The sequence below is a fragment of the Miniopterus schreibersii genome (assembly GCF_964146895.1).
Source record: "Miniopterus schreibersii genome assembly, chromosome: 1".
In the NCBI taxonomy this organism is placed as follows: domain Eukaryota; kingdom Metazoa; phylum Chordata; class Mammalia; order Chiroptera; family Miniopteridae; genus Miniopterus; species Miniopterus schreibersii.
This window is the reverse complement of record NC_138101.1, coordinates 180,950,178-180,976,894: the sequence shown is the minus strand read 5'-3', so window position 1 is coordinate 180,976,894 and position 26,717 is coordinate 180,950,178. Positions and strand designations below refer to the sequence as shown.

The window sequence follows — 26,717 nt, the reverse complement described above, 5'->3', positions numbered from 1 at the left end:
TCCCTCTCTCTAAAAATCAATGAAAACATTAAAAAAACCCACAAAAAACTTCTTCCTCAGAGGAATAAAGATTCTATGAGTTAGGCCCCAACTTTTTTTTTTTTTTTTCCTGCGAAGCATTGAAATATGACTAGCATACGATATGCTTTATTGCAGAGATTTGTGATAATATGATATGATTAGTGTAAAAATACATTCACTTTTAAAATCTCAAACATTAATATAAAGGAATTTTAACAATATGTAGCATATAAATGTAATGAACCATTACTCAGTTACTTCAGCCTAAGTAGTTTTTATCTAATAGCCTTCCTCTGTTTTGGTTGTTCATCCAGGATACCACGTCACATTTAGTTTTCATAGCTCCTTAGGATCATAGTGGCTGTTCACAGTTTCACAGACTTTTCTTATTTTTAACGCCTTTAACAGTTTTGGAAGTGGTGGTCAAATACTTTTTAGAATGCCTTCCTACTAGAATTTGCCTGCTTTTCTTGTGATTAGATTGTAATTATGGGGTTTTGGTAGGAATGATACCACAAGGCCAAAAGCCATTTTCATCGCATCTCATAAAGTGTGCAGTTTATCAACATTAGCTATCACTGTTGGTACTGACCTTGGTCACCTGGCTGAGGTAGAGTTTATTAGGCTTCTCCACTGCAAAGTTATTGTTTTTACCCCTTTTCACAGTGTATTCTTACGAAGAACTCACAATGCACAACTGACACGTCCCAACTTTGTTTTCCTTTTCTTGTTCCTAGGCATTTGTGTACATAAGGATTATTTTAGCAGCTTGTAGGCTGTTAACATTATGTGTGCTTTCCTCAAATTCTATGGCCTAAAGTCTCCTAAGATTTGTTGCTTATGATTCAAGTATTCAGTTTCTTTTGGAATACTTAAAAGGACAAAAAGTTGCCTTTTAGAGGTGAAAAATTTTACCCTTACTTTGTTGTCATTTGAGTGTATATTAGAATGATAAATTTGAGGAGAGACTGACTTTTGGACTCAGAGGCAGAAACTCATTTGTGGCCTGCTAGTCAAAGCCATTCAATAATTCATCACACTTATTGACCATACGTTATATGCTAGGCACTTTCTAGGTTCCAGGGATACATGGTTAATAACCCTTGTTCTATGCCATCATAGAACTTACCATTAAAGTGGGGAAAGGACAGTTCACATATGCAAAACACATAAGTTTAGATGTAGTAAGTGTTAGTATTTTTTTTTATTGATTGATTGATTTCAGAGAGAAAGAGAAACATTGATTTGTTGTTTCACTTAATTTTACATTCATTGGTCGTTTTTTTTTTTTTTAATTTACCTTTATTGTTGAGAGTATTACAGATGTCCCATTTTTTCCCTCCAATTGACCCCCTCCACTTCACTCCCACCCCCTCTCCAGGCCTTTACCCTGTTATTGACTGTGTCCATGGTTTATGCATATATACAGATAACTTCTTTGGTTAATCTCTTCCCACCCTCCACCTCCCTTCCCTCTTTCCTCTGAAATATGATCATCTGTTGCATGAGTCAATGTTTCTGGATCTATTTAGTTCATCAGATTCTTTAAGAAGAAGCTAATGAACACTTCCTGTAGTGCTGGTCTGGTGGTGATGAACTCCTTTAGCTTTCTCTTATCTGTGAAGATCTTTATCTGACCTTCAGTTCTAAATGATAGCTTTGCTGGTTAGAGCAATCTTGGTTGTAGTTCCATGTTTTTCATCACTTTGAATATTTCTTGCCACTCCCTTCTGGCCTGGAAGGTTTCTGTTGAGAAATCAGCTGACAGTCGTGTGGCTGCTCCCTTGTAGGTAACTAATTGCTTTTCTCTTGCTGCTTTTAAGATTCTGTCTTTGTCTTTAACCTTTGGCATTTTAATTATGATGTGTCTTGCTGTGGGCCTCTTTGGGTTCCTCTTGTTTTGGACTCTCTGTTCTTCCTGGACTTGTAAGTCTATTTCTTTCCCCAGGTAGGGGGAGTTTTCTGTCATTATTTTTTCAAATAGGTTTTCAATTTCTTGCTCTCCTTCTTCCCCTTCTGGCTTCCCAATAATACAAATGCTGGGCCTCTTGAAGTTGTCCCAGAGGCTCATTATACTATCTTCACATTTCTGCTTTTTTTTTCTTTTTGCCTTTCTGGTTGGGCGCTTTTTGTTTCCTCATGTTCCCAATTGCTGATTTGATTCTCAGTGTCGTCTACTCCACTGTTGATTTCCTGTAAATTATTATTCATTTCAGTTCGCATAGTCTTCATTTCAAATTGGTATACTTTATTATGCTATCGATTTTCTCAGTTATTTCCGTAATAGTATGCTTAAACATCCTTATAAACAAAATTCTGAACTCTGTATCTGTTAGCTTGCTCGGATCTATTTCATTTAGTTCCTCTTCTAGAGATTTCTTTTGTTCTTTCCTTTGTGACATGTTTCTTTGCCTCCACATTTTGGCTGCTTCCAGGTGTTTGTTTCTACGTATTAGGTAGAACTGCTATGTCTCCTGGAATTTGTAGAGTGGCTTTGTGTAGTAAGTGCCCTGTAGGGTTCAGTGGCTTAGCCTCCCCAGTCACCTGAGCTGGGCCTTCTAGGTGCTCCCCTGTGTGGGCTGTGTGCACTCTCCTGTTGTAGTTGAGCCTTGGTTGCTGTTGGTGTTACTGGGAGGAATTGATCCCCAGGCCAATCAGCTGTGCGGACCAGCTGCAACTACAGCCCAAGAGCTGCTGTGCTGGAGACACCCCTATGGAGCAGGATTTACTTCAGTTGGGCTTTGGTGTTCACCAAGTGTGCCCCTTGAGTGTGTCACTCGTGGATATGGTAGGGTTATTATCCAGTGTGGTCAAGTCTGACCACCAGGTGAATTGTCTCTGGGGCCTCCTGGGAAGTGCAAAGTCAGCCTCTGCCAGTGCCTTGCCCAGGGCCACCCAGCATGAGCTACTCAGCAAACCGTAGTTGGCTGCTACTTGTGCTGGGCTTGGAGTTACCCAGGAGAGGCCAAGCTATGAACCAGTGCAGGCTGCCACTAGTTCCAGGCCTGGGGCCACTTATCAAGCCGTATGGGGCACGCTGCTGCTTGTTTGAGAGATTTTAGGAAAGTCCCATGCATGAGGCTCGAGAGGCCACTGGCATAGAAAAGCCAATGGAAATGGCCTGGATGAGCTGCAGGTAGGGAGGGGCGGGGCCTCCAGGAATCATGGGGCGGGGCCAAAGGTGGGAGTCAGGTACTGGCGATTCAAATATGGTGCCTGCCTGCCGGCTGTGTGTGGGGAGGACTCACCAAAGGAGCAGTGGCCTCTGCCAGCTCTTCTGTCTGGGAGAAAGCGGCCCCTCCAGCTCTCGCCCTGATTTCAGGCAGGTTAGTTCCTCCCCAAGTGTCCCAGGTTCCTTTCCATCTGCTGCCCGGCGCTGGGCTCAGAGGAAGCGCGTCTGAGTGAGTCCGTGCCACGGGCCTTTTAAGAGGAGCTGCTCGGACTCTTGCAGCCTCCGCGACCCTCAGCCACAGTCCCCACTGGTTTCACAGCCCGAAGCTGTGGGGATGTCTCTTTCCGGTCCTGGAGCCCTGGGCTGGGGGCCTGCTGTGGGGCTGGGATCCCTCATTCCTCCGTGAAATCCCCACCACCGAGATTCCCTCCCGGGTTTACCCCACGGCACCGGGTGTGGGCCCATGGCCGCATCTCTGGGATTCAGCCCCGATCTGCCCGCATCTCCGCCCCTCCTACTGGTCTCGATGCTGCTTCAGTTCCCTGGTTGTAGGGCTTCTGTTCAGCCACATTTCAGGAGGTTCTGAGTGATGGTCGTTCTGTATTTCAGTTGTAATATTAATGTGGTTGTGGGAGGCGGCGGGTACAGCTGTTACCTATGCCGCCATTTTATATTCATTGGTCTATTCCTGTATGTGCTTTGACTGGAGATCAAACCCACAACCTTGGCATATTTAGACGATGCTCTAACCAACTGAGCTCCCCAGCCAGGGCCTGTAGTAAGTATTATTAAGGAAGAGTGATTTGGAGGCAACTCTTCTAGGATGGTCAGTGAAGGTTTTATCGTAGAGGTGACTTGTAAGCAAAGACCTGATGGTTAATACTGCCTGGGCAAGTAGCTCCCCCAGAGGGAAATGGAAACAAAAAGAAGGTGGGATGGCATGTTTGAGTATGCCAGTGTGGCTGGAGTGAGTTATAGAGAGTGGTAAGGAAAGAGGTGCAGCGGTAAGCAGGTGCCAGATCACATAGGAATAAGTGTGGGCTATAAGAGTAATGGAAAGCACCAGCCTGCTTTATGTAAAAAGTCACATGATCTTTTAGAACCTTTTTAAGAGATGGCTCTTGACTGGCGTTTGAAGACTAGATTGTGATGATTGTAGAGGCCAAGAATGAAAGCAGTGAAACCACTTAGGAGGCTATTGCAGAAGCCTCCTAAGAGGTGAGAGGTGGCTTAGATTTCTTGTTATCATTATTTTTGATATGATGGGATGGAAAAACATTGAACGTGGGACAGAGTTTGGATGTAAAACAGGAATGCTGATGTATTGGGTTGAGGGGTGAGGGGATGAAAGAACTCAGTGGATTGTGGTCATTTGGATTGTGCAAATAACACCTGCTTACTACCCCAGATTTTATTGAACTGACAAAACTAAAAATCTTTAAGAACTCAATTTACACAATAAAGAGAGCTAAATTAGCCTCATTTGGTATTAACCTAATACAGTGATTGTCAACCAGGAACGATTTTGCTTTCTTAGGGGGCATTTGGCAATCAATGTTTGGAGATACTTTTGCTTGTCACAGATGGGGGGTAGAGGAGTGTGTGCTACTGGCTAGTGGGTAGAGGCCAGGGTGCTGCTAAGTATCTTACAATGCGTAGGGCAGCCCCCTACAAAAAAGAATTATCTGGTACCAAATGTCAGTAGTGCTGAGATTGAGAAACTGATCTAACTGATGAAGGTTTGGTCGAAGAGGAGACCTGGATTCTAGTGAAGTGGGAAGTATATTAGGAACAAAACATTTCATTAACACACCAGGTTTTTCCTCTCCCTCTTTTGGTTCTCTACTTCTCAGAAGTAATCTAGGTGAAATCAATATTTTCTTTTGGCATATTTTGTAACCTCTCTTGTGAAATGGTTAGACTTTCTGGGTTGTATTCATTGATTTTTCTAAGCCTCAGTGGAACTGTATACTAGGAAAACCAAAGGACTCAGGGATCCATTATTTGCAGTTCATAATAAGTAGATGATCCACACTGACAAATCATCGTAATCTCTCTAAGTTAGAGGCAACACCTTTAGCAAATAAGTCAAAGGTTAGAAGAATAAAGTCCTAATAACTAGGGTCCTTAGGGGTGGAAGAGAATAGCATTTCCTTATTTGTTGGGTCTTGTGAGGAATTCAGACATCTTATCAGAATGTTTATTAGTAAGAGAAAAAAGATTCAAAATTAAAAGTCATTTTTCTCTTCATTCTTGTGTACATGTATATTTAACCCCCATACTAGTTTTTTTCCCCATAATCACCCATTCTCCTCATTGTCTCTTTTCTACAAACTTCCTATAACTGTCCTCTTTCCAAGAGGATAGAGCAGCATGCTGACTGACCCCCTGACTGGGACATTGGGAGAACCAGGGAGTTTTTCAGGTCAAAAGACTCCTCATGCCGAGCATGCAGGGTGCTAAGGAAGCCAGTGAGCCGGAGTGGTCAATGATAAGCTAAGAGTGTCCACTGGGGCAGGCCGTCCTTGACTCAGAAATTGACAGCCTTGGGCAGTCCCTGAAACGGGAGGCCAAGCGAGTCTTCTCTGCCCTTCCCTCAGCGAAGTCAGTGGTGGACCTCATCTCGCTGAGATCGTCCCTTTAAGAACCATCACATTGCTTGGCTGCTTCACTTGTTTACGGTCCCAGAATAGTGTGGCTCATAATACTGACACTTGGCTTTTTTTTTTTTTTTTAATTCGCTAAAAGAGACATTATTTTAATGGGATCCAGGAATGGAAAATAGAGGATGTTTTCAGACTGTATGGGAATTCTGAACCACAGACTGGCTGTGCTGGTACTCTTGTCTTGGACTCATCTGCCGGTGACCCCTTGGCCCTTCCTCTGCTTCCTGGTCTAGGGTACCTTGCTGGGGCTTGCTGTTTCCAGGCCCTGGGTTTCAGACAGGCTGGCAGAAACCCCTTAACTTAATTCTGGTCAGTAGGTCATGAGCCAGGGGGATCATAATCTTCTAAATTGTGGGACTTCCCAATTTTTCTCTTCAAATGGTCAAATTCTTATAATGTAAGGACCAATTTTGGTGCTCTGGCTGTTAGCCCTTTGGTAAGTTCTGGTCAGAACATGAATATATATTTACTGTTGGTTCTTAGGTGCCATATTTTAAAAAGTAACAAAAAGCCATAGATCTACTTAGGAGCTGTCTGTCAAAATAATAAGCAATAATTGGAGGAGTAGCAGAGGCTCCCTCTGCTACTGCTGCCTTTTACTTCTAAAAACCCAAGTAAAAGCCCCTTTTGTTTAGTAATAATGGTGGAGGGGGAGGGCATTGTATGGGATTACTGTGAAATGCCGGGTTGAGGATGACTCAGACAGGCAAAAAAAATGAAAGAGCCCCTATTGTGAGCCTTCAGTTTCTGCTCTGCATCTTCTGAGCTTTCTCAGCCTTGGGCTGTTATAACAGACAGGCTCCTGGCATTTAACCTGGGAGACTATTTTGTTTAGTAGAGGGCTGTTTATAATTTGACCCATATAAGCCACCAAAATCACTGTGAGTCAGCTTTTCAGGGAACCTATTTTTAACTATTTCAAGTTACCTCCAGTTTGTGTGATTCTATTTTTTTCTGGCCTGTCACTTCCTTAAAATGATTGCTTTTTCTGGAATTGGGCAAACATTTGGCTTTTTGAGTCGAGTAGTATAAGAGGAAGATTTCTTATTTGGTTGACTTTACATGTTTTCCCTGTGGATGCATCTCCTGGCTGTACCACCTTTGAGTTTATCCTTGGAGATTGTGTAGCACAGAAGAAGGGTTTCTGACAGCCTTCCTTGACCATCATATTTACAAGAGCAACCCCTTTCCCCACCCTGTAGTCCTAGTCTCCTTTCCTGATTTTTCTTCACACCACTTATCATCATTTGACGCGACATAAGAAGAAAGTACAGCTCTAGTGGTTTGGCTCAGTGGCTAGAGCGGTGGCCCTTGGACTGAAGGGTTCTGGGTTTAATTCCAGCCAAGGGCAGGTGCCTCAGTTGCAGGCTTGATTCCTGGCCCTGGTTGGGTTTCGTGTGGGAGACAACCAATCCGTATGTCTTCTCACATCGATGTTTCTCTCTCTCTCTCTCTCTCTCCCCCCCTTCCATTCTCCCTGAAAAGCTATGGAATAAATATCCTCAGGTTAGGATTAAAAATCAACTCTTTTGTGGTATAATTTACAGAGAATATAATATACACATTGTAAGTATACAGTTCTATGGGTTTTGACAAATATATGTATACATGTGTAACCACCACCACCACAGTCAAGATGGAGAACATTTTTATCCCCACAAAAGGTTCCCTTGTGCCTCTAGGTAGTCAGTCCCCAGCAACTTCTGATCTGTTTAACTATAGGTTTGACTTTCATGTGAATAGAATCATGCAGTACTGTTTTGTGACTGGCTTCTTTTGCTCACCATAATGTTTTGTTTTGTTTTTTAAGAGAGAGAGGAAGGGAGAAGGATAGAGAGATAGAAATATCAATGAGAGAGAAACATCATTGCCTCCTGAATGTCCCCTACCAGGGATCAAGCCCACAATGGGGCACGAGCCCTGACCAGAAACCAAATTGTGACAGTTTGATTCCTAGGTTGACGCTCAACCAGTGAGCTACACTGACCAGTATTAGTTCATTTCTTTTCATTGCTGAGTAGTATTCCACTGTATGGATATACCAGATTTGTTCATCCATTCACTTGTTGATGGGCATTTTGTATACCATATGTTTTAATTATTTGGCTATTGTCTTCCCATTAGAATGCAAGCTCCATGAGGGCAGTGATTTTTTAAATTTTTATTGAGGTGTAATTCACATAACCATTTTATTATTTTAAAGATTTAAAAATTGATTTTTAGAGAGAGAGGAACATCTATTGGCCACCTCCTGCACTCCCCCTACTTGGGATCGAGCTGGCAACCTGGGCATCTGCTCTGACTGGGAATCGACGCCCAACCAACTGAGCCACATGTAATCATTTTAAAGTAACAATTCAGTGGTATTTAGTTACAAGTTGTGCAACCACCACCTCTGTCTAGTTCTAAAACATTTCATCACCCCACAAGAACACCCTGTACCTGCTAATAGACCATCCCAGAGGGAAGTAATTTTTTTTGGTCTTTTTTTATACATCTTTTATTATTTTCCAATTATAAAAATAACATATACCTAGCATGTTAAAATACTGAACATATATAACTATAGAAAGTTAATTAGTTAATTTTACAATTAAGGAAAACCAATAGTATCTCAATCATTTTTAATGTTGCATTTGTTTATTTAAATAAGAGCACCCATTCTTTTTTATTTATTTTCTAATCCTCTAGGATATTTTTTCCATTGCTTTTTAGAGAGAGTGGAAGGAAGAGAGAGGTGAGAGAGAGAGGAACATCAATGTGAGAGAGATACATCGACTGGTTGCTTCCTGCATGTGCCTCGACTGGGGCCGGGAATCGAGTCTGCAACTGAAGTATGTGCCCTTTGCCAGAATCAAACCAGGACCCTTCAGTTCGTAGGCTGATGCTCTAACCACTGAGCAAGGCTGGCTAGGGATGCATTTATTTTTTTTAAAAACAGCTTTATTGAGATATAATTTACATACCATACCATTCACCCACTTAAAGTGTAATAAATCCAATGGCTTTTAGTTTATTCACAGATACGTACAACCATCACCACAGTCATTTTTAGAACATTTTCATTGGGCGGTGATTTTTACCTCTTCTGTTTGTCAGCATCTAGACAGTGTGTGGCACATAGTAGGTACTTAAATATTTGTTGAATGAATGAAATGTCTAAGAATAAATTGATGTAATCATTAATTCAGCAAACATTTAATGAGTGCCTACCATGTGCTGACAACTGAGGGAAATATAAAATGATAAAATGGTAGTAAGACAGTGAGTTTGCCCTTGGGGAGAGGACAGTCTAGAGGTAATAGAAGACAAATATATAGAAATAAGGTGGGTAATGTCAGAGAAGTATTGAGAAAATATTATGACAATTCAGAGGGGGGTGATATTGCTGGAGGGGTTACTATTGTTAACTGACTTTAAAATAGTTATATGCTATATTGTTACTTAGGTAGGGCTCCACTATCTCATTCCATATTGAAGAGAAACCAGACCCCTCTTAGTCTCTGACCCAGACCCTGAAGGTCTCCTTATAAGGCTACATCATCTATTAAGATCTTCAGCATAAACTGTGAGAAAAACACTTTAGTGAGTCTCTGGTGTAATAATAATTCTTGGAATCATTGTTTTGAAGACTGAATGCTTTCTTATGCATAATATATGTATTCTGCAATCTTTTCTTTTAAAATATATATTGATTTCAGAGAGAGGAAAGGAGAGGGAGAGAGAGAAACATCAATGATGAGAGAGTCATTGATTGGCTGCCTCCTGCAGGCCCCTGACTGGGGATCGAGCCCGCAACCCGGGCATGTGCCCTGACCGGGAATCGAACCCCTATCACCTGGATTCTAGGGTGACGCTTATCCGTTGAGCCACGCCTGGCTTGGCGGTATTCTGCAATCTTAAAACAGCTTCCCCCCCCCCCCCAAATTGAAGATAAATCATTTTGAGGGAGGGAATAGTAAATACTAAGTATCTTCCTTATCTCATTATCTCTAGTTCTTTAAGGAGGCATTTATTGGAAAACTCCCTCAGCAGAGTTTTTACTTGGGATAATGGAATAAAATTCTGTAGTGGCTGCAATGACTGTGGCCTAGAGGTAAACCAGGACTACAGCAATAATGTCAGTCAACACTTCTCCAGCATTTACTGCTTACCTCCGCTGTGCTAAGTGCTTGGTGTGCATCATCTCATTTAATCCTCACAGCAAGCTGAGGTTCAGATAAATAACTTTTTTCCCCAACAGTACTTTTTAAAAAATATATCTTTATTGATTTCAGAGAGAGGAAGAGAGAGGGAGCGAGAGATAGAAACATCAATGATGAGAGAGTCACTGATTGGCTGCCTCTTGCACGCTCCCCCCCCCCCCCCAGCCACAACCCGGGCATGCACCCTGACGGAATTGAACTGCGATCTCCCTCCGGGCAATTAATTAACTTCTTTAAGGTTATTCTAAAGTCATTTGGTGGTGGAGGCTGGTTGGGTGAACGCTAATGGTAATAGTGAACTGTTCTCTTCCACAGAGACTGTAGCATATGCATTTTGCACTGTGTTTATTCATTTATTTTAACAAATATGTGTTGATTTCCTATTATGTGTTAGACCCTGACCTAGGCTGCAGTGGTGAACCGTACAGACTAGACCCCTTGCTAGCATGGAGTAGATTCTGTTTGGGAAGCTCAGAACCAGGATGACATTAACAGATGGTGGGTTGAGAATGAAGACTTGAGCGAGAGAAGGGTTGAGTAAAGTACCCCTGGTGTGACCCAGGTAGAGGTGGACTTCAACCAAGCTCTCTTGTCTTCTGTCTAGCCGGGTGCTTTTACTGCTGAGTCTCAGAGCCTTTATCAGACCTTATGTCTGTTTTTATAGCTAGCCAAATATAGGTATATAGTGCCACTTAAAAGGGGAGCTGCATCTTCCATCTATTTGTAAGCTCTTTGGAAGAGTCCTTTGAGGATGATGTGGGTCTTGAGGATGACTCAGTATTTCCACTCTGTCCTCAGAATTCAGCTTTGCTTTGGAAAACTTTTTATTCTGATATAAATGGAGAGCCGACCTCGGTGAATTGGGTGAGGTCAAAGAGATTGATCATGAAGCTAAAAATGACTTTTTTTTATGTTTTTATTGATTTCAGAGAGAGGAAGGGAGAGGGGGAGAGAGAGAGAGAAAGAGAGAGGGAGAGAGAGAAACATCGAGCTGGCAACTTGGGCATGTGCCCTGACTGGGAATCAAACCTTGACTTCATGGTTCATAGGTTGATGCTCAACCACGAAGTCATGTCAGCTGGGCTAAAAATGACTTTTTAAAGAATTCATTGTGTGGATCATCTCTACATAGAACATTCTCTCTCCTGCTCTAGAGTACGAAGGGAGTGGCAGGCAGTGTCTGTGAGACCATGTGTCAGAAGCACCAGGGGTAGTTCTAAGACATTGGAGGAGAATTCCTGACCTCTCAAGTAATTGAACACTTTGGAGCCACTTGAGTGGAAGAACATGATATTTGCCCTTACTGAATGTGCTCAGTGTATTTGTGAAGCCAATCTCATGACTTTAGTGGTCTTAAGAAAACATTTGATTGAGAAACAGTTGTGTGTTGATAAATACATGGATAAACACAAAGATACACTTCTTTTAGGACAGAATGAGAGGGATTTTTCTGAACTTGCTGGGTTGAAGAAACAGGTTTACTAGAACTTTCTGGCAGTAGGGGTTTGCTGTTGGAATAGAACCTCCTTATCATTTGGGCTTTAAAAGATGAGTGGCCACTGATCTGGTTGACATTGTTTAAGTAAAATCCTGTTTGAAAATTAGACCATGGACTTAAATCATTGCCTGGAGCTTTTTTCAGCATGATGAAAGTGGGTCTAGATTTTTCAAGAAAGAGTTTCCTCACCTTCCACTTCCCCTTTCCCTCTCCTGGGAGAAGGAAACCGTAACCCAAGTTCTATACCTGTGCTGGTCTAACATCATCAGCTTAGTGCTAGACATTAGGTGAAGCTCAATACATGTCTGTTAATTAAGTGAAATAATCAAGTTATTTTTTCCTTTTGGGATAGTGGTCCGAGTTCTGAGAAGAGCGAGAATCTGGTTGGTTTCTTTGGGTTTCGTCTCTTTCAGTGAACCCAGCCAAAAATGGAATGAAAGCAAAATAAACTAGAGACCAACAAAGAAAAGTAATTAAGAAGAATTTATCCACTCTGGTGTGGCTCAGTGGTTGAGCGTCAGCCCATAAACCAAGAGGTCATGGTTCGATTCCTGGTCAGGGCACATGCCCGGGGTTTCTGGCTCAGTCTCTGGTGGGGGGCGGGGTTTGGGTGTGTGCGTGCAGGAAGCAGCTGATCAATGACTCTCTCTCATCTCGCTCTCTCTCCCTTCCTCTTTCTGAAATCAATAAAAACATATTTTAAAAAAGAATAATAATTTAACTTTGGGGGTAACTATTGATTTAGACTAGTTTTAGAATTGCAGTGGAGAGGTATAAAATAATCTGTTGGGCCTTGCCTGGTGTGGCTCAATTGGTTGAGCATCATCCGTATACTGAAAGGTCGGTCACTGGTTAGATTCCTGGTCAGGGCACATGCCCAGGTTGTGGCTCATCCCCAGTCAGGGTACATGTGAGAGGCAGTCAATTGATGTTTCTCATATCAATGTTTTTCTCCTTCTCCCTCTCCCTTCCTCTCTCTCTAAAATCAACAAAAACATTAAAAAAATAATCTTTGTTGGTTCAGGGGTAGGATTTATTATAAGCATTATGTTGTGATTGAGAGCAACCAAGCATTTCTTAGCTCTTTCCATTGCTTTGGGTTAGGAGCTGATTTTTGCCCTTGGCGCCACTGGGAACACCTTTATAAAAATTTAAAGGACTATATGATTGTTGTTGGTACAAATTAGATCCTCTTCATCAAGAGAGGCCAGAACTGAAAGGACCTCAATGCTGAGCTACTTTCCTTGGGATTGTTTTCTGTTGTCTTTGGTGTTTAATTTCTGGAGTCTGACTGTTCTGTTGAACTTTCCTCCTTCCAAGGTTCTTTACTTCAGTTTCTTCCTCATCTCTTGCTTTTCCTTTCCCAGGCCTCCTCAGAACAAAGTCCATGTGGTCTTCCTCCTGGATGATTCTCTGAGGGCTAAGAAGGAATTTCTTGAGGGAGATTGTCATTCTGTTGCCTGCTTGGCTCAGAGGTTGAATGCTGGACACTTTCACTACCATAATCAGCTCTGAATTCTAAATTGGAACAATGGAGGTCATCAAGTACTGTTATTTTTCATTTTAGAAACTCTACTTAAAACTCTATACAAAGTGAAAAGCTTTGTGTGTGAGTTTAAAAAAAATTTTTTTTTTAATATTTTTAAAATTTTATTTCAGAGGGAGGAAGGGGGAGGTAGAGAGAGATAGAAACATCAATGATGAGAGTCATTGATAGGCTGCCTCCTGCAAGCCCATTGCTGGGGATTGAGCCCACAACCTGGGCATGTGCCCTGACCAGGAATCGAACCCCAATCTCCTGGATCATAGGTTGATGCTCAACCGCTGAGCCACACTGGCTGGGTGAGAGAGGTTTCTTAAAGATTTGTATGCTATTAGTGGTTTATTTTATTTTATTTTTAATTGACATTTCGAGAGAGGGAGAGAGAGAGAAACATTGATGAGAGAAGAAGCATCATTGAACAGCTGCCTCCTGCACGTCCCCTACTGGGGATCGAGCCCACAACCCAGGCATGTGCCCTGACCTGGAACTGAACTGTGACCTCTTGGTTCCTGGGTTGACGCTCAACCGCTGAGCCATACTGGCCGGGCAAAGATTTGTATGCAGTTAGGTGGCCATTTTACTAAGGGTGAGCTACAAAGCCAGTATTAATAATAATATGTTATTTTCATTAGAGGGAGAGGAAAGGAGAGATCAGAAGCAAGCAGCAAGATCTTTCATTTTTAGGTAGAATCAGTTTATATCTCACCATTGCTGATTTAGTACCTGAACGACCAACTTCTGAACAGCAGGCAGGTCCCAGCCCAGCAGCTATTACAGTGCACCTGGATGTTTTCCCAGTGCTGGTCTTTAAATAATAATGGCTAATATTTATTGGGTGCTTACTGTGTGCCAGACATTGTTCTATGCAAAGTGGGATCATTGATTACAAACAGGAAGAACGAGTGGAGCGGAGCAGGAGCCTCGTTGCCTCATGGCCCTTTCCTTTCCTCATCAAAGAGAATTTTATCTTTACCATTTCCTCCCCTGACTGAAAACCAGTCACGGTACCACCTAGGCCTAGGCTCTCTCTCCCTCTGGCTCAGTTAAAGATGAATTGAGTAGTAAAAATGCAAACAAAATAATGTGAAAGGTACAAGAAGGAAAAATGAAGCATGTTTTTAGTTTGCAAGGCATTTTCTCACGTATCTATTTATTTTATTAGCAACCACTACCCAGTCAAGGGAGGCAAAGATGGTTATATCCCCACTTTACACACACACACACACACACACACACACACACACACACACACACAAATGCAGTCAGTGCGTGTTAAATGATTAGCCAGGGCTCTCAGAAAAACCAGCCTATGGACCTGGCCGGTGTGGCTCAGGTGGTTTGAGTGTTGTCCCTATGCACTAAAAGGTCACGGGCTCAGTTCCTGGTCTGGGCACATACCCAGGTTGCAGGTTCCATCCCTAGTCGGGGCATGTCTGGGAGGCAACTGATCCATGTATCTCTCTCACACTGATGTTTCTTTCTCTCTCCCTCTCCTTTCCTCCCTTCTTCCTTCCTTCCTTTAAAATCAGTTAAAAAAAGGAGGGCAGAGGACCCAGCATAGAGCTTTGAGCTTCTCCTCCCGGAATTCGTTGCACTAGACTCAGATGCATATGCCCAACACAAGAACAGGTGTGTTTAGTGCCCCAGGATACCAAGTGCCAAAATAATATCCCAGATACTTATAGGGAGTGTTTCATTTTCTTCCCAAATGAATAGTTCATTTATATATATTATGTACATCATTTAGTGGGCACTTAATCATTATGAGTAATGAGACATTTAATTCTGTATCTGAAGGCTCCCATGTGCCCCTTTTCAGGTGCCTGCTCTTACACATACTGGATAACAGTTGTTGTTTTGTGGGCTAACAGATTCATAACAGAGTAGATTTCCGGGGTAGAAAATCCCTAGACCTACTCTTCTACAACCCCGAGGGATACTGAGGGGATGTTTGAGAAGGTGAATGGCTCTTGTGGCAGGCCACTGACCTTACCTGATTCCTTGTTGGTAGAAGTTTATGGAGCTTTTGTTTTGTTTCTCCTGCTGGCCAACTTAGCAGCTTGGAACCAGGCTGGCTGAGTGACATCAGTCTAAAATGGGCTGTTCCATGTAACTTCTTGTTTCTCTCAGTTGTCTGGTGAGTAAGTCAGTGAGCCCATTACCAAGGTGGTTGAATGCTGCTGTGTGTTAAGCCCTATAGAGGATATAGGGTGGAGAAAAGTGATTAAAATACCAAGCAAAGTGACTGGCATTCATTCATTCAATAGCTGGATATTGAACTCCTCCTCTGTGCCATGTTGTGTTCCAAGTGCTAGAGGTGTAAAGAGAAAATAGAGTCCTCCCCTCATGGATATAGTAAAGGGCACTGTCACTGCAGTGGGCATTCAGAAAATTATTAGTATGATCATTAATGTTACGGCTCCTAACTATGTAACAATAGTGATGTTATTAGTAAAATAATGAGTGGTTTGCCATCTTGAGTTTGTGGGAAATGAGGGCTTATATTATCACATCCAGTGGCCTGTTTACATTTCTCTAACTGCTCTTTTTCAAACCAGCATATTCTTGAGTATCGTTTTCGCTCTTATGGCTAGATGATACTTGCTGTAAAGGTTCATCACTCCTTTAGCTGGAGTAATACATTACCTGTTTGGATTAGGAGCTTTGTTCTTGGGGTTCTGTGTTATAAAAGTAGGGGCCCCTTTTTGGAGCTCCAGTCTGATATTTCACTGGCACCAGGTCTCTTCCTTCCCGGCCTTACTTTAAAATAAATAAATAAAAATATATTATTATTATTTTAGAGAGAAGGGAAGGGGAGAGAGGGAGAGAGAGAAACATGGATGTATGAGAGAAACATTAAACATTTATCATTTGCCTCCTGCACGTCCCTTACTGGGGATCAGGCCCACAACTTGGGCATGTGCCCTGACCAGGAATCGAACCGGCGACTTTTTGGTACATGGGACGATGCTCAACCAACTGAGCCACACGGGCCAGGGTGCAGCCTTACTTTTTATAAGGACTACAGTGTTCTTTAAACTGTAAACGGGAATTATGGATGGATGAAGTTTGACCAATAAGTTTTTAAAAAAAATAACAGCTTTATTGATATGTAATTTACATATCATATATTTCACCCTTTTAATATAATTCAGTATATTCATAAAGTCCTGCAACCCTTATCACTATCAAATTCCAGAACATTTTCATCACCCCAAATAGAAACCCTGTGCTCATTAGGAGCAACTCCCTGGTCCCTTCTTCTCCCAGCCTCTGGCAACCGCTATTATTTCTGTCTCTATGAAGTTGCCTGTTGTGGACATCAAAGAAATGAAATCATAGAATGTGTAGTGTTTTGTGTCTGGCTTCTTTAACTTAGCATAATGTTTTCAAAGTTTATCCATGTTGTAGCATAAATTAGTACTTTATTCCTTTTTATGGTTGAATAATATTCCATTGTGGATATACCACATTTTGTTTATCCAGTCATCAGTTGATAGACTTATGGTTGTTTCCACTTTTAGTTATTATGAATAATGCTGTGAACATTCATATTTAGGTTTCATATTGACATGTTTTCAGTTTTCTTGGGCATATACCTAGGAGTGGAATTGCTGAGATATATAACTTGGTTTAACTTTTTGAGAGAGTCCTATACTGTTTTCCAGTGTCTGTGCCATTTTATATTCCTACCTGCAGTGTATGAGCATTGCAGTTTCTCCACATCCTCACCAATACTTCTTATTGTCTTTTTGATCATAGCCATCCTAGTGGGTGTGAAGTGATATTTCATTTTGGGTTTGACTTGCATTTTCCAGTGACTAATGATGTTGAGCATGTTTTCATGTGCTTATCAGTTATTTGTATATCTTCGGAGAAAGGTGTATTCAGAATTTTTTGCTTAATATCTATTTTAATTAGGTTATTTTAAAAATAGTTTACTTTTTTTGTGTTGAGTTCTTTATGTACCCTGGACACTAGTCCCTTATCAAATATGTGATTTACAAATATATTTTCTCCCATTCTTTGAGTTGTCTTTTTTTTCACTATCTTGATGATATCCTTTGTAGAATGAAAGTTTTCAATTTTTTTTTAAAAATATGTCTTTATTGATTTCAGAGAGAGAAAAGGAGAGGGAGAGAGAGAAATAGAAGCATCAGTGATGAGAGAGTCATTGATCAGCTGCCTCCTGCATGCCCCCGACTGGGGATCAATCCCACAACCCGGGCATGTGCCCTGACCGGGAATCGAACCCCGATTGCCTGGATCCTAGGTCGATGCTCAATCGCTGAGCCACGCCCGGCTGGGCGAAAGTTTTTAATTTTGATAAAAGTCCATTTATCTATTTTTTCTTTTGTTGTATTGCTCTTGTCATAGCTAAGAAACCATTGCCTAATCCAAGGTCATAAAGATTTGTTCCTATGCCATCTGAGAATTTCATAATTTTAGCTCTTGTATGACCACTAAGTTCTGATACTGACTGAGGCTTTAAAAATTCCTATTATCTGTTTGCTGAGGGTAAGGACTGGGTGGAGGCTGTTATACATACTGGGGCTTTTTTTCCTTGACACCTTGACAAGTCAATCAAGGACCTTGACTCTGGGAAGCATTTATTCTTCTTGCACATGTTCTTAGCTCTTTTGCCATTTCTTTCTTTCAGTATCGTTTTTTTTTTTTTTTTTTTTTAAGGTAACGAATGAAGAGGATTTTATTAGGAAATTGGACTGCAAACCTGATCAGCATCTGAAGGTTGTTTCCATTTTTGGAAATACTGGTGATGGGAAGTCTCATACCCTCAATCACACTTTCTTTTATGGCCGTGAAGTCTTCAAAACTTCCCCTGCCCAGGAGTCCTGCACAGTGGGAGTGTGGGCAGCATATGATCCAGTCCACAAAGTAGCAGTGATAGACACAGAAGGGCTCTTGGGGGCTACGGTGAATATAAGCCAGAGAACACGGCTGCTGCTTAAGGTCCTAGCCATCTCAGACCTCGTCATTTATCGAACTCATGCAGATCGGCTGCATAATGACCTCTTCAAGTTCCTTGGGGACGCCTCAGAAGCTTATCTGAAGCACTTCACCAAGGAGCTCAAGGCTACCACTGCCCGCTGTGGCCTAGATGTGCCCTTGTCCACCCTGGGCCCTGCTGTTATCATTTTCCATGAGACTGTGCACACTCAACTACTGGGCTCTGGTGAGTAGATGGGGTACTGTGTCACAGATTGACCTTTCTCAGGACAAGGAGGCAGCCATTGGGCTGTGATAGCAACTTAGTGGTGGTGGATTGCCCAGAAAAACTTTTCCATGGGCAAGACATAAGGAAGTGTTTCCAGAAGGATGGAACAAATCAATCATGTCAGAATCTGCTTATGGTCAGGATGAGGGTCAAGAATTATTGACTGGCTTTGGCAAAATGGAGGTCCTTGGTGATCGGCAGAAGACCTGTTTCCCAGGGATGGTGGCATGAAAGCCTAACCAGAGTGGGATCGAGAGAGTATAGGAGGAGAATGAAGGTAGCGAGTATATTCAGCTCTTTCAAAGAGTTCTATAAAGGAAAGCAGACGAATGAAATAACTGGAGGCAGCTGTGGAAACTAGAGGAATTTTCCTTTTAAAAGTTAAGATGTGAGAGATTGTAGATAATTGTGTACTGATGAGAATAATTCACTGGAAAGTAGATGTAAGAGACAGTAGGGATGTTGGATGCACAGTGGAAGAGTTGGCATTAGTTAGGAGCATGGACAATTCATCTGTAACAACAGGAGAGAAGGTAGAGTGTATGGACACAGTTGCAAGTAAGTAAGTAGGGTGTGTGTGTGTGTGTGTAAGTTGTCTTATGGTTTCTGTTTCCTTAGAGAAATAGGAAGCAAGATCATCACCTGAGAGGGAGAATGAGGGAGCAGGTGCAACAACAGTAATTGGACGCAGGTGGGAATAGTAGTGTTGGCCCTGAAACCAGTTACACCATTTACCTGTTCGTTCAGTCAACAAAGTTTATTAAGTGCACAATGTCATATGCTGAGCACTGGCGCACTGAGCTGAAAAGAAACACAATTCCTATCCTTGAATAAATGACAGTCTAGTTGGAGAGACCACACGTGTTCTGTTCCATAGTAGATATAGGTACTGGAGCTGTGGGAGTGTGGAAGAGGGCACTTTGTACCTCCTAATGGGATCTAGGGAAGAGGAGGTGACATCTGAACTCTAGAGACTTGGCTAAATAGCAGAGGGGAGCAGGAATGCTTTAAGAAGAGCAAATCCCTAGTGGTTTGAAGGAGCACGTTGTGTCCAGGGAACTGCGGGTAGTTCTGGGTAGTTCTACTGTAGCTTCCTAACTTCCATTCTAGCCCCCTTCAATGTGTCCTTCACACAGCATCCAGAGTGACCTTTTTAAAAGCTTAGTTTATAATTTAGATCATGTCATACTCCTGCTTCCAGCCTTTCAGTGGCTTTACACTACTTCAAAATAAAATCTCAACTCTGAATTATGGTGTCCTCACTCTAACTCATACCTTGTCTCTGAACTTCCCTAGTTATCCTCCTTCATTCTCTCCACTCACCCAGTAAATGCCCTCCTCTCTTCATGCGTGTGTGTGCGTACACGCACATGACATATGTGTATACTCCCTCCACTAGTCATATGAGCCTTTCTCTGTTCACACCTTTGCAGATGTTACTCTTCCCCCAGCCAGCCATACTTTTTCCAGATTCAACTAAACTCTCATCCCCTTGGAGCCTTTCCTGACTGTCCCCTGTGAAGTTTTTCTTCCTGCATCCTAGTGGTTATACTCTTAATGCGTCGCCCTGGCCATTTGCATCAGGGCACTTGTTGCTGTCTGAAATCACGCTGTACATTTGCTTACTTGATTTCGATCTTTGCCCATTAGAACAGGAGCCCCACCAAGGCAGGAACCTTGCTATCTATTCAAGGCCCTATCTGAAGAGCCTGGCCGAGCGCTCGGTACATAGGCTCTCACCAGATGTTTGCTCAGTGAATAAATGAAGAGTCTCTGTGTCGGAAGCATAGATCGGATGGGAGGGAATGGTGGAGATATACTTGGGAATTAGATCCTGGATGGCTTTGACTCAGTTCTTAAGTATGACAGGATTTTAAGCAGGGAGTTATATGGTCAGATCTATGTTTCCAAAGCTCCTCCAGCAGCCTGTTGCAGGATGAACTGGAGAGGCACGCCTACAAGAGGTGGGGAGACCAGTGGAAGGTTTTCACTGTTCTGCGTGAGAAAGTTATGGGGGCTGAGCCAGGGCACTGGCAGTTGGAGGGAAGTGGACAGACAGGGGCCATATTAAAGAGTTAGAATATGAAGGACTTGGATTTAGTGGGAAGATGAGGAATCAGATGTTCCAGAATGGAAGAAGAAGCTCAGAGCAAGTGATCTCAAGGTAAGAAGAGGAGGTTGGAAATGCTGACTTTAGAATGCCTTTTGAAATCAGCATTTTTATGCCACTTTGGATCTTTACAGCATGGGTGAGGGATAGGTTTACTTTCCACTTGAGGATTTTGCAATAATCAGCCCTTAAAAATAACTGGTTTTTTTTTGTTTTTTTGTTTTTTTGCTTTGTGCCACACACTGTGCTAGGTGGTCTTTTTAAAAAATAAATGCTAACTTACTGTGTTTTTGTTATTCAGCCAGGTCAATAGCAGTCCCATTTTACAGATGAAGAAACTGAACCCAGAGAGCTTAAGTTATGTAACTAAGGAGGTTCCAGCTAGTAAGTTGCAAAATTGGGATTCAAAACAAGTTTTCTAACTTCTGAATCCAGAGCTATTTCTGGAATACCATTGTTGCTCCTTGAAACCTTGAGATGGAACCAAGGCAGCCAGAGTTTGTGCAGGGTAGAAGAAGAGGTGCCAGAAATGTGGGCAAATTAATCGTTAGATTTTCCTCCACCTCAGGCTTTCTGATTTTGTTTGATCCTGTTCCTTTCCTCAATAGAGGATTTCTAGGTGGGAGTTAGTAAGCAAATGAATTACCTGTGCTTTACAAATGAGCAGAACCAAGCCCCCATAACGGTTTGGGAGCAGTGATTATATGTCCAGGGACAAGATGTGAGATGAGGTTGCAGGAAGTGAAATTGGTCAGGCTGCGCTGACCCCCTTCATGTACCACCTGCTCCTTCCTTCAAAAGTGACTACCACAGGAAGAGTTCAGGACGAGATGGGTTTAAGGATTAACTGCAGAAGTTTGACTACTTCTCTTTAGTGACTTTTAAATTTGAGCTAAAACCATATCTCCAGTATTAATAGGAATGAGTGAGTTGTTAAAAATGAAAGGAAATTAAAACGTCCTTGCAACTTTTACCTCTGAAATATTTCTTGAATCCATTTGTATACCACTTCCAAATGTCTAGATAATTGTTGGAGAAACTCTGGAGAGGCTAGTACCTCATACAGTGGCAGTTTGCTCATAGCTTCACCAGCATAAGACCAGCATTTTCAGAGTAGCTATTTGTTTTAAATGTTCATTGGTAGATAACCGGTTAAATACATCCATAGGATGAAGAGCATGTAGCTGTTAAAAAGTATTAGGAACTTCTCAGAGTATCATGACAAGGGCAGATACTTAAAGTATGTTATTAAGTGATAAAAACAAGGTGTATATATGTCTTGGTAAGTGTGTAGGGAATAAAAGTCTGAAAGGGTAAATACTGAATTGTAGTTAGTTTGGGGGAGTAGGAGGGAGCTGAGGACATACAATTCTTTTATGTTTTGACATGTTTGCATTTTTTATAATGAGCAGATTTTTTAAAATGTTTTTATTGATTTTAGAGAGAGAGATATTGAATGGTTGCCTCCTGTATGTACCCCGACCAGGGATTGAACCCACAACCTGTGTATGTGCCCTGACTGGGAATCAAACCAGTGGCCTTTTGGTGCATGGTACAATGCTCAACCAACTGAGCCACACTGGCTAGGGCATATTGAGCAGATTAAAAAAAAAGACTTCCTTGAAGCATAATGTACATAGAGAAAAGTGCACATCATATAAAAAGTGTATAATGTGATGAATTTTCACAACCTGAATGTACCCCTGAAATCAGTTCGAGATCATGACACAGCAGCACGCTCTTCATAGAAGCCCTGCTCAGGCTTCCTTCTAGACAAGGGTAACCTGAATTCTAACAGCATGGATTGGTTTTGCCTGCCTATGTATTTTATATATATATGGAGTCAGACTTTTGTAATGAAAGACAGGTGACTTTTTAAAAAAAGAAAGGTCACTTTGCCCTGGCCGGGTGACTTGGTTCACCATACTGTACAACCAAAAGGCTGAGGGTTCGATCCCCAGTCGAGGCATATATGGGAGGCAACCGATCGATGTTTCTTCCCTCCTGCCCCCTTCCTCTCTCTCTCAAATTATTAAAAACATATCCTCAGGTGAGGATTATAAATAAAGTAATAAAGAAAGGAAGAAAGAAAAAGGTCATGGCTCATGTACCTATATCTGCTTGTCCAGATCACCCGTCAGAGGTGCCAGAGAAGCTCATCCAGGACCGGTTCCGGAAGCTGGGCCGCTTCCCTGAAGCCTTCAGTTCCATTCACTACAAGGGAACTAGGACTTACAACCCTCCCACAGACTTCTCTGGGCTTCGGCGTGCTTTGGAGCAGCAGCTGGAGAACAACACCACCCGTTCTCCCCGGCACCCAGGCGTCATCTTCAAGGCCTTGAAGGTCAGTTGGCTCCCGCCTCGAGTGCTTCTCACTAGAGTACCAGTGGGTGGGGAGAACACTCAGCTGTCCAGCTTTTGTTGGTGCTGGTGATTGGAAACCTGGGCTGGAAAGAGAGGTTCTAAGAAAAGGAAGTGCATGAGTGGAGTTTATACCTGTCGAATGACCTCATCTGTTAGGAGCATGAGTGCAGAGGAATCTTGGGTGATGGTTAAAAAGTGACAGGTCCTTATAAATCAGAGAAGAACTAGGCTTTTCAGGAATATGAAAAAGCATTAATTTATGGGTAGTGGGGCCCAGCTCTTGTGAGCTGACCTTGTGTTGAGGCTCAGTTAATCTGGACAGCCTTTGTGTTTTTCTTTATATGGACTCACCTGGTTGTGTGTGTTTTGTATTTTTTTAACCTAAATTAATTTATTCAAGAAGGCAGCATTTTGTAATCACTTATAAATGGAAAACTAGTATCACAGGTAGAAATTTGACCAAGACCAAAAACAAAAACCTATACGTTAACAATAATTGCTGTCTACAAGGTACCAAAATTTAGAGGATTCGTTCATTTACTCCTTAAACCAACTCTGAGCTAAGTACTGTTACCATCCTTATGTTGTAGACAAGGAAACTAGGGCACAGAGAGATGAAAGAATCGGTTACACATAGTTTCTAAGTGGCAGCAGGCACAAACCCTGGCCATTTTACTCTAGAGCTCCTTCTCCTGCCTCTCAACAAATAAAATACCATATTACTTCCTTGCTAGAGACTATTGCTCATTAAAAGTTCTGAGACTGGGGCTTGCTTTTCTTTTTTTGAAAGGGAGATTAGCAAGTGTTTGGAGATGATAAAGATATATTGTTACCTAAGTGAGACTTTCCCCTTAACAGAATCTGACATTTTGAAAAAGGTTGGAAGGGGAGTAATTTCTACTGTGGAATTTGATATTATTCAGTGTAACAACTATACTCATGTCCTGTGTCACCTAAAATTCATCTTGTGTACATCATTGATGTGAGGACCACTTTTGGGGAAATCTTTCTAAGCGTTGTACCTTTTTCCCTTATAATCAGGCAAATTGTTTTTCTTATGTATTCCAGCAGTGGTATCAATGTATTGTTTCCATAATATAGTAAAATCCTTTTATAAAGCACCTTGCTGTTCCACAGTTTCCCCTGTCCTGATGGATGGTGGTTGCTTTTTTGTAAAAGACCTTGCCCCCTGGGTGGGCTGCTAACCCTTCAATCATAACGGGCGCTATGTAACCCCTCTGGGGCCCTCCAGGAATAATCTGTTGCCACTTCTTTATCATACGGCATCTAAGGCCTCAAAGGAATCTATGTAAGTGTAGAACACGACATATCAGCTCACTCCTACAGTGGTATAGCTACTCCACCATTCCTACATTATTATAGCAATGAGCAGCAAAGAAATCGCTGGAACAGTGGCAGTGATCGGGAACAGATGGGATAATTGAAAACTATGACTTCATTCTTCAATGATCCATTTAAATTGCATTTGTCTAAATTCGTATCCTCTGGCTTATACTAGGAATACATGCTAAGTGCAGAAAATATTGGTTGCATAGTAGAGTATAATAATGGAAACGAAGACTACTCATAATCCCTCCATCTAGGAATAGCCACTGTTAACATTTTACTTGTGCCCTTACAGTATGTCTTCTGTGCACCTAAAAAAATCTATAGCTTTTCATGTTATAGATGTAAATTTGTAATCCATTCTCCACATAACATCATAAACATTTTCCTATTTTATTATAGGGTTTTTATAAGTAGTTTTCACACAATATTTCATCGTCTAGATATACCAAAATAACAATTGTTGGACAAAATATTGTTAGGAAATTTTTGATTATAATTAATAGCACAGCTAAATCATAAGTGTTCCTTCTATATTTGAAATTACTTTTCTGGGTGCTATTATGTTGAAGTAGAAGATTGTGTCAAAAGGATAATGCATACATATATATATACAGGGGTGGGCAAACGTGAAACACAGAGTTTATTCTTGTATTATTGTAATCATAACTTGCATGTCTTTTTCCATATGGTAACTGTAAACCTACTTTTACCTACCCTTATATATAAACAGTGAATATATATCGTATTTCTATCATCTCATATAGTTGGATATGGAATCTAATTTTAAGTATTTTTGCTTATTTGGTGTCTTCTATTTTGCTTAGTTTTGGTATTTCAAGGATTTTACTTCATTCAACACAGTGTTTTATCTTCACTGTGTACTTCATTATTTTTCCATTTTGTATAATGAATTAATGAAAGATCCCGGTGAATATTGCTTACTTTTTGTGGTTTGCTTTGTGCACACCTCTGTGTTACTATGGCTGCAGGCTAAGGACAGAAGTACTGGAAAGGAGCAGGACCTTTGGGGCAGTGCTATAGTGTGGAATCTGGAGAGAGAACAGGGAATTAGTGGTGGGATATGAGGATGCCTTGAGGGTTAGGGGATAGAGACTGGGACTGGGACGGATAGGAAGGAAGGGATAGAAGTGAGTTTGGCCTAAAGGTAGGCAGGCCCTGGTTTACACAGGAAAAAACTGGGCATATGCTGATTTGCTTACTCCATTGAGTTTAAAAGGTCTGCAGTGGGGCACAATGTAAACAACTAGTGAATCTAGGCAGATTGTATGTGGGAGTTCCTTGTATTATTCTTGCAACTTTTCTACAAGTTTGAAGTTGTACATCAAAGTGAAAAGTCACCCTCCAAAAAAGGTTTGTGGTTTTTGCATAGTGGTTTCTATAAGCTGGATGTTTGTGTCTTCCCAAAATTCCTATGTTGAAACCCTAATGCTCAGTGTGTTTGGTGTTAGGGGGGACTTTAGGAGGTGATTGGGTCCTGAGGATGGAGTCCTCATGAATGAAGGAAATGAAAGAAGCCCCAGAGAGGACATAGTGAGAAGACACCATTTATGAACCAGAAAGCAGGTTCTCACCAGAACATGACCATACTGGTGCCCAGACCTTGGACTTCCAGCCTCCAGAACTATTAGAAATAAATTCCTATTAGGCTACCCAATCTGCTGTATTTTGTGTAGCAGCCCGAATGGACTAAGACTGGTTAAAAGCTTGAGCTCTGGAGTCAGACTTGGGTCAGAATCCCAGTTCTGCCATTACCAGCTGCTTGGTCTTGGGAAATGAATTAATTTTTGTTTGTTCATTCATTCATTCATTCAACAAATAAATGAGTGCATTATGTGCCAGGTAGAGTTTGAGGTGCTGGATGGAAATAGAGTGCAGAACAAGATAGACAACAGTCTTTGCCCTTACAGCACTTCCTCAAACATTTTCTCTCCTCTGTCCGAGAGGGGCAATAATAGAATATTCCTAATGACATCGAAGTGGGGATTAAATGAGAACAATATACTTTAAGAAGGAAAGTACTTGGTATATGGTAAATGTTCAGTAAGTATTAACTATTGTGTATAATATTAAGAAAAAACTGAAAAATTATTATATTTGAATAATTCATGAAATGCATACTTCTAATTAGAATTTGAGATTAAAGTGTACTTAGATGTACTTGCTAATGGCCTTGTAACGGCTCAAAGGTAGTCAAAGATGAAGATCACACTGAAGAATTGCAAACATTCTCAAAAGAGGAGAATCTATACTTTGTTATACAAAGGGTTGTAAATCTGATCAATATGGGTTTTGACTTCGAGGGCAATGGCTGGGTTAATGTTTAAATAAGACCATCAGGGACACTGAGTGCTGTAAGCAGTAATTAGTGTTCAGGAATTTTACCCTTAGGAGTCTTGGATGGCCTACTGCAGGCCAGTTGGTTAGGCACTTTTAAGAAAGGTAGTTATACTGTATTCCTATGAGGCGATATGAATCACGAAGTTTTCTGTGATTAAAGTGAGCCTGGTCAGCTGGAGTTCTGATGATTCTTG

At 41.6% G+C, this 26,717-nt stretch overlaps 1 protein-coding gene across 1 annotated transcript in view; it reads left to right on the top strand.

The window, feature by feature from the left end:
* Positions 1-26,717, top strand: part of ZFYVE1 (zinc finger FYVE-type containing 1) — a 51,366-nt gene that overhangs the window by 8,539 nt on the left and 16,110 nt on the right. The window contains exons 3-4 of the mRNA XM_081131512.1: positions 17,795-18,299; positions 22,581-22,795. Coding sequence (XP_080987638.1) covers positions 17,795-18,299; positions 22,581-22,795 — 720 coding nt within the window. The remainder of the gene's footprint in view (positions 1-17,794; positions 18,300-22,580; positions 22,796-26,717) is intronic.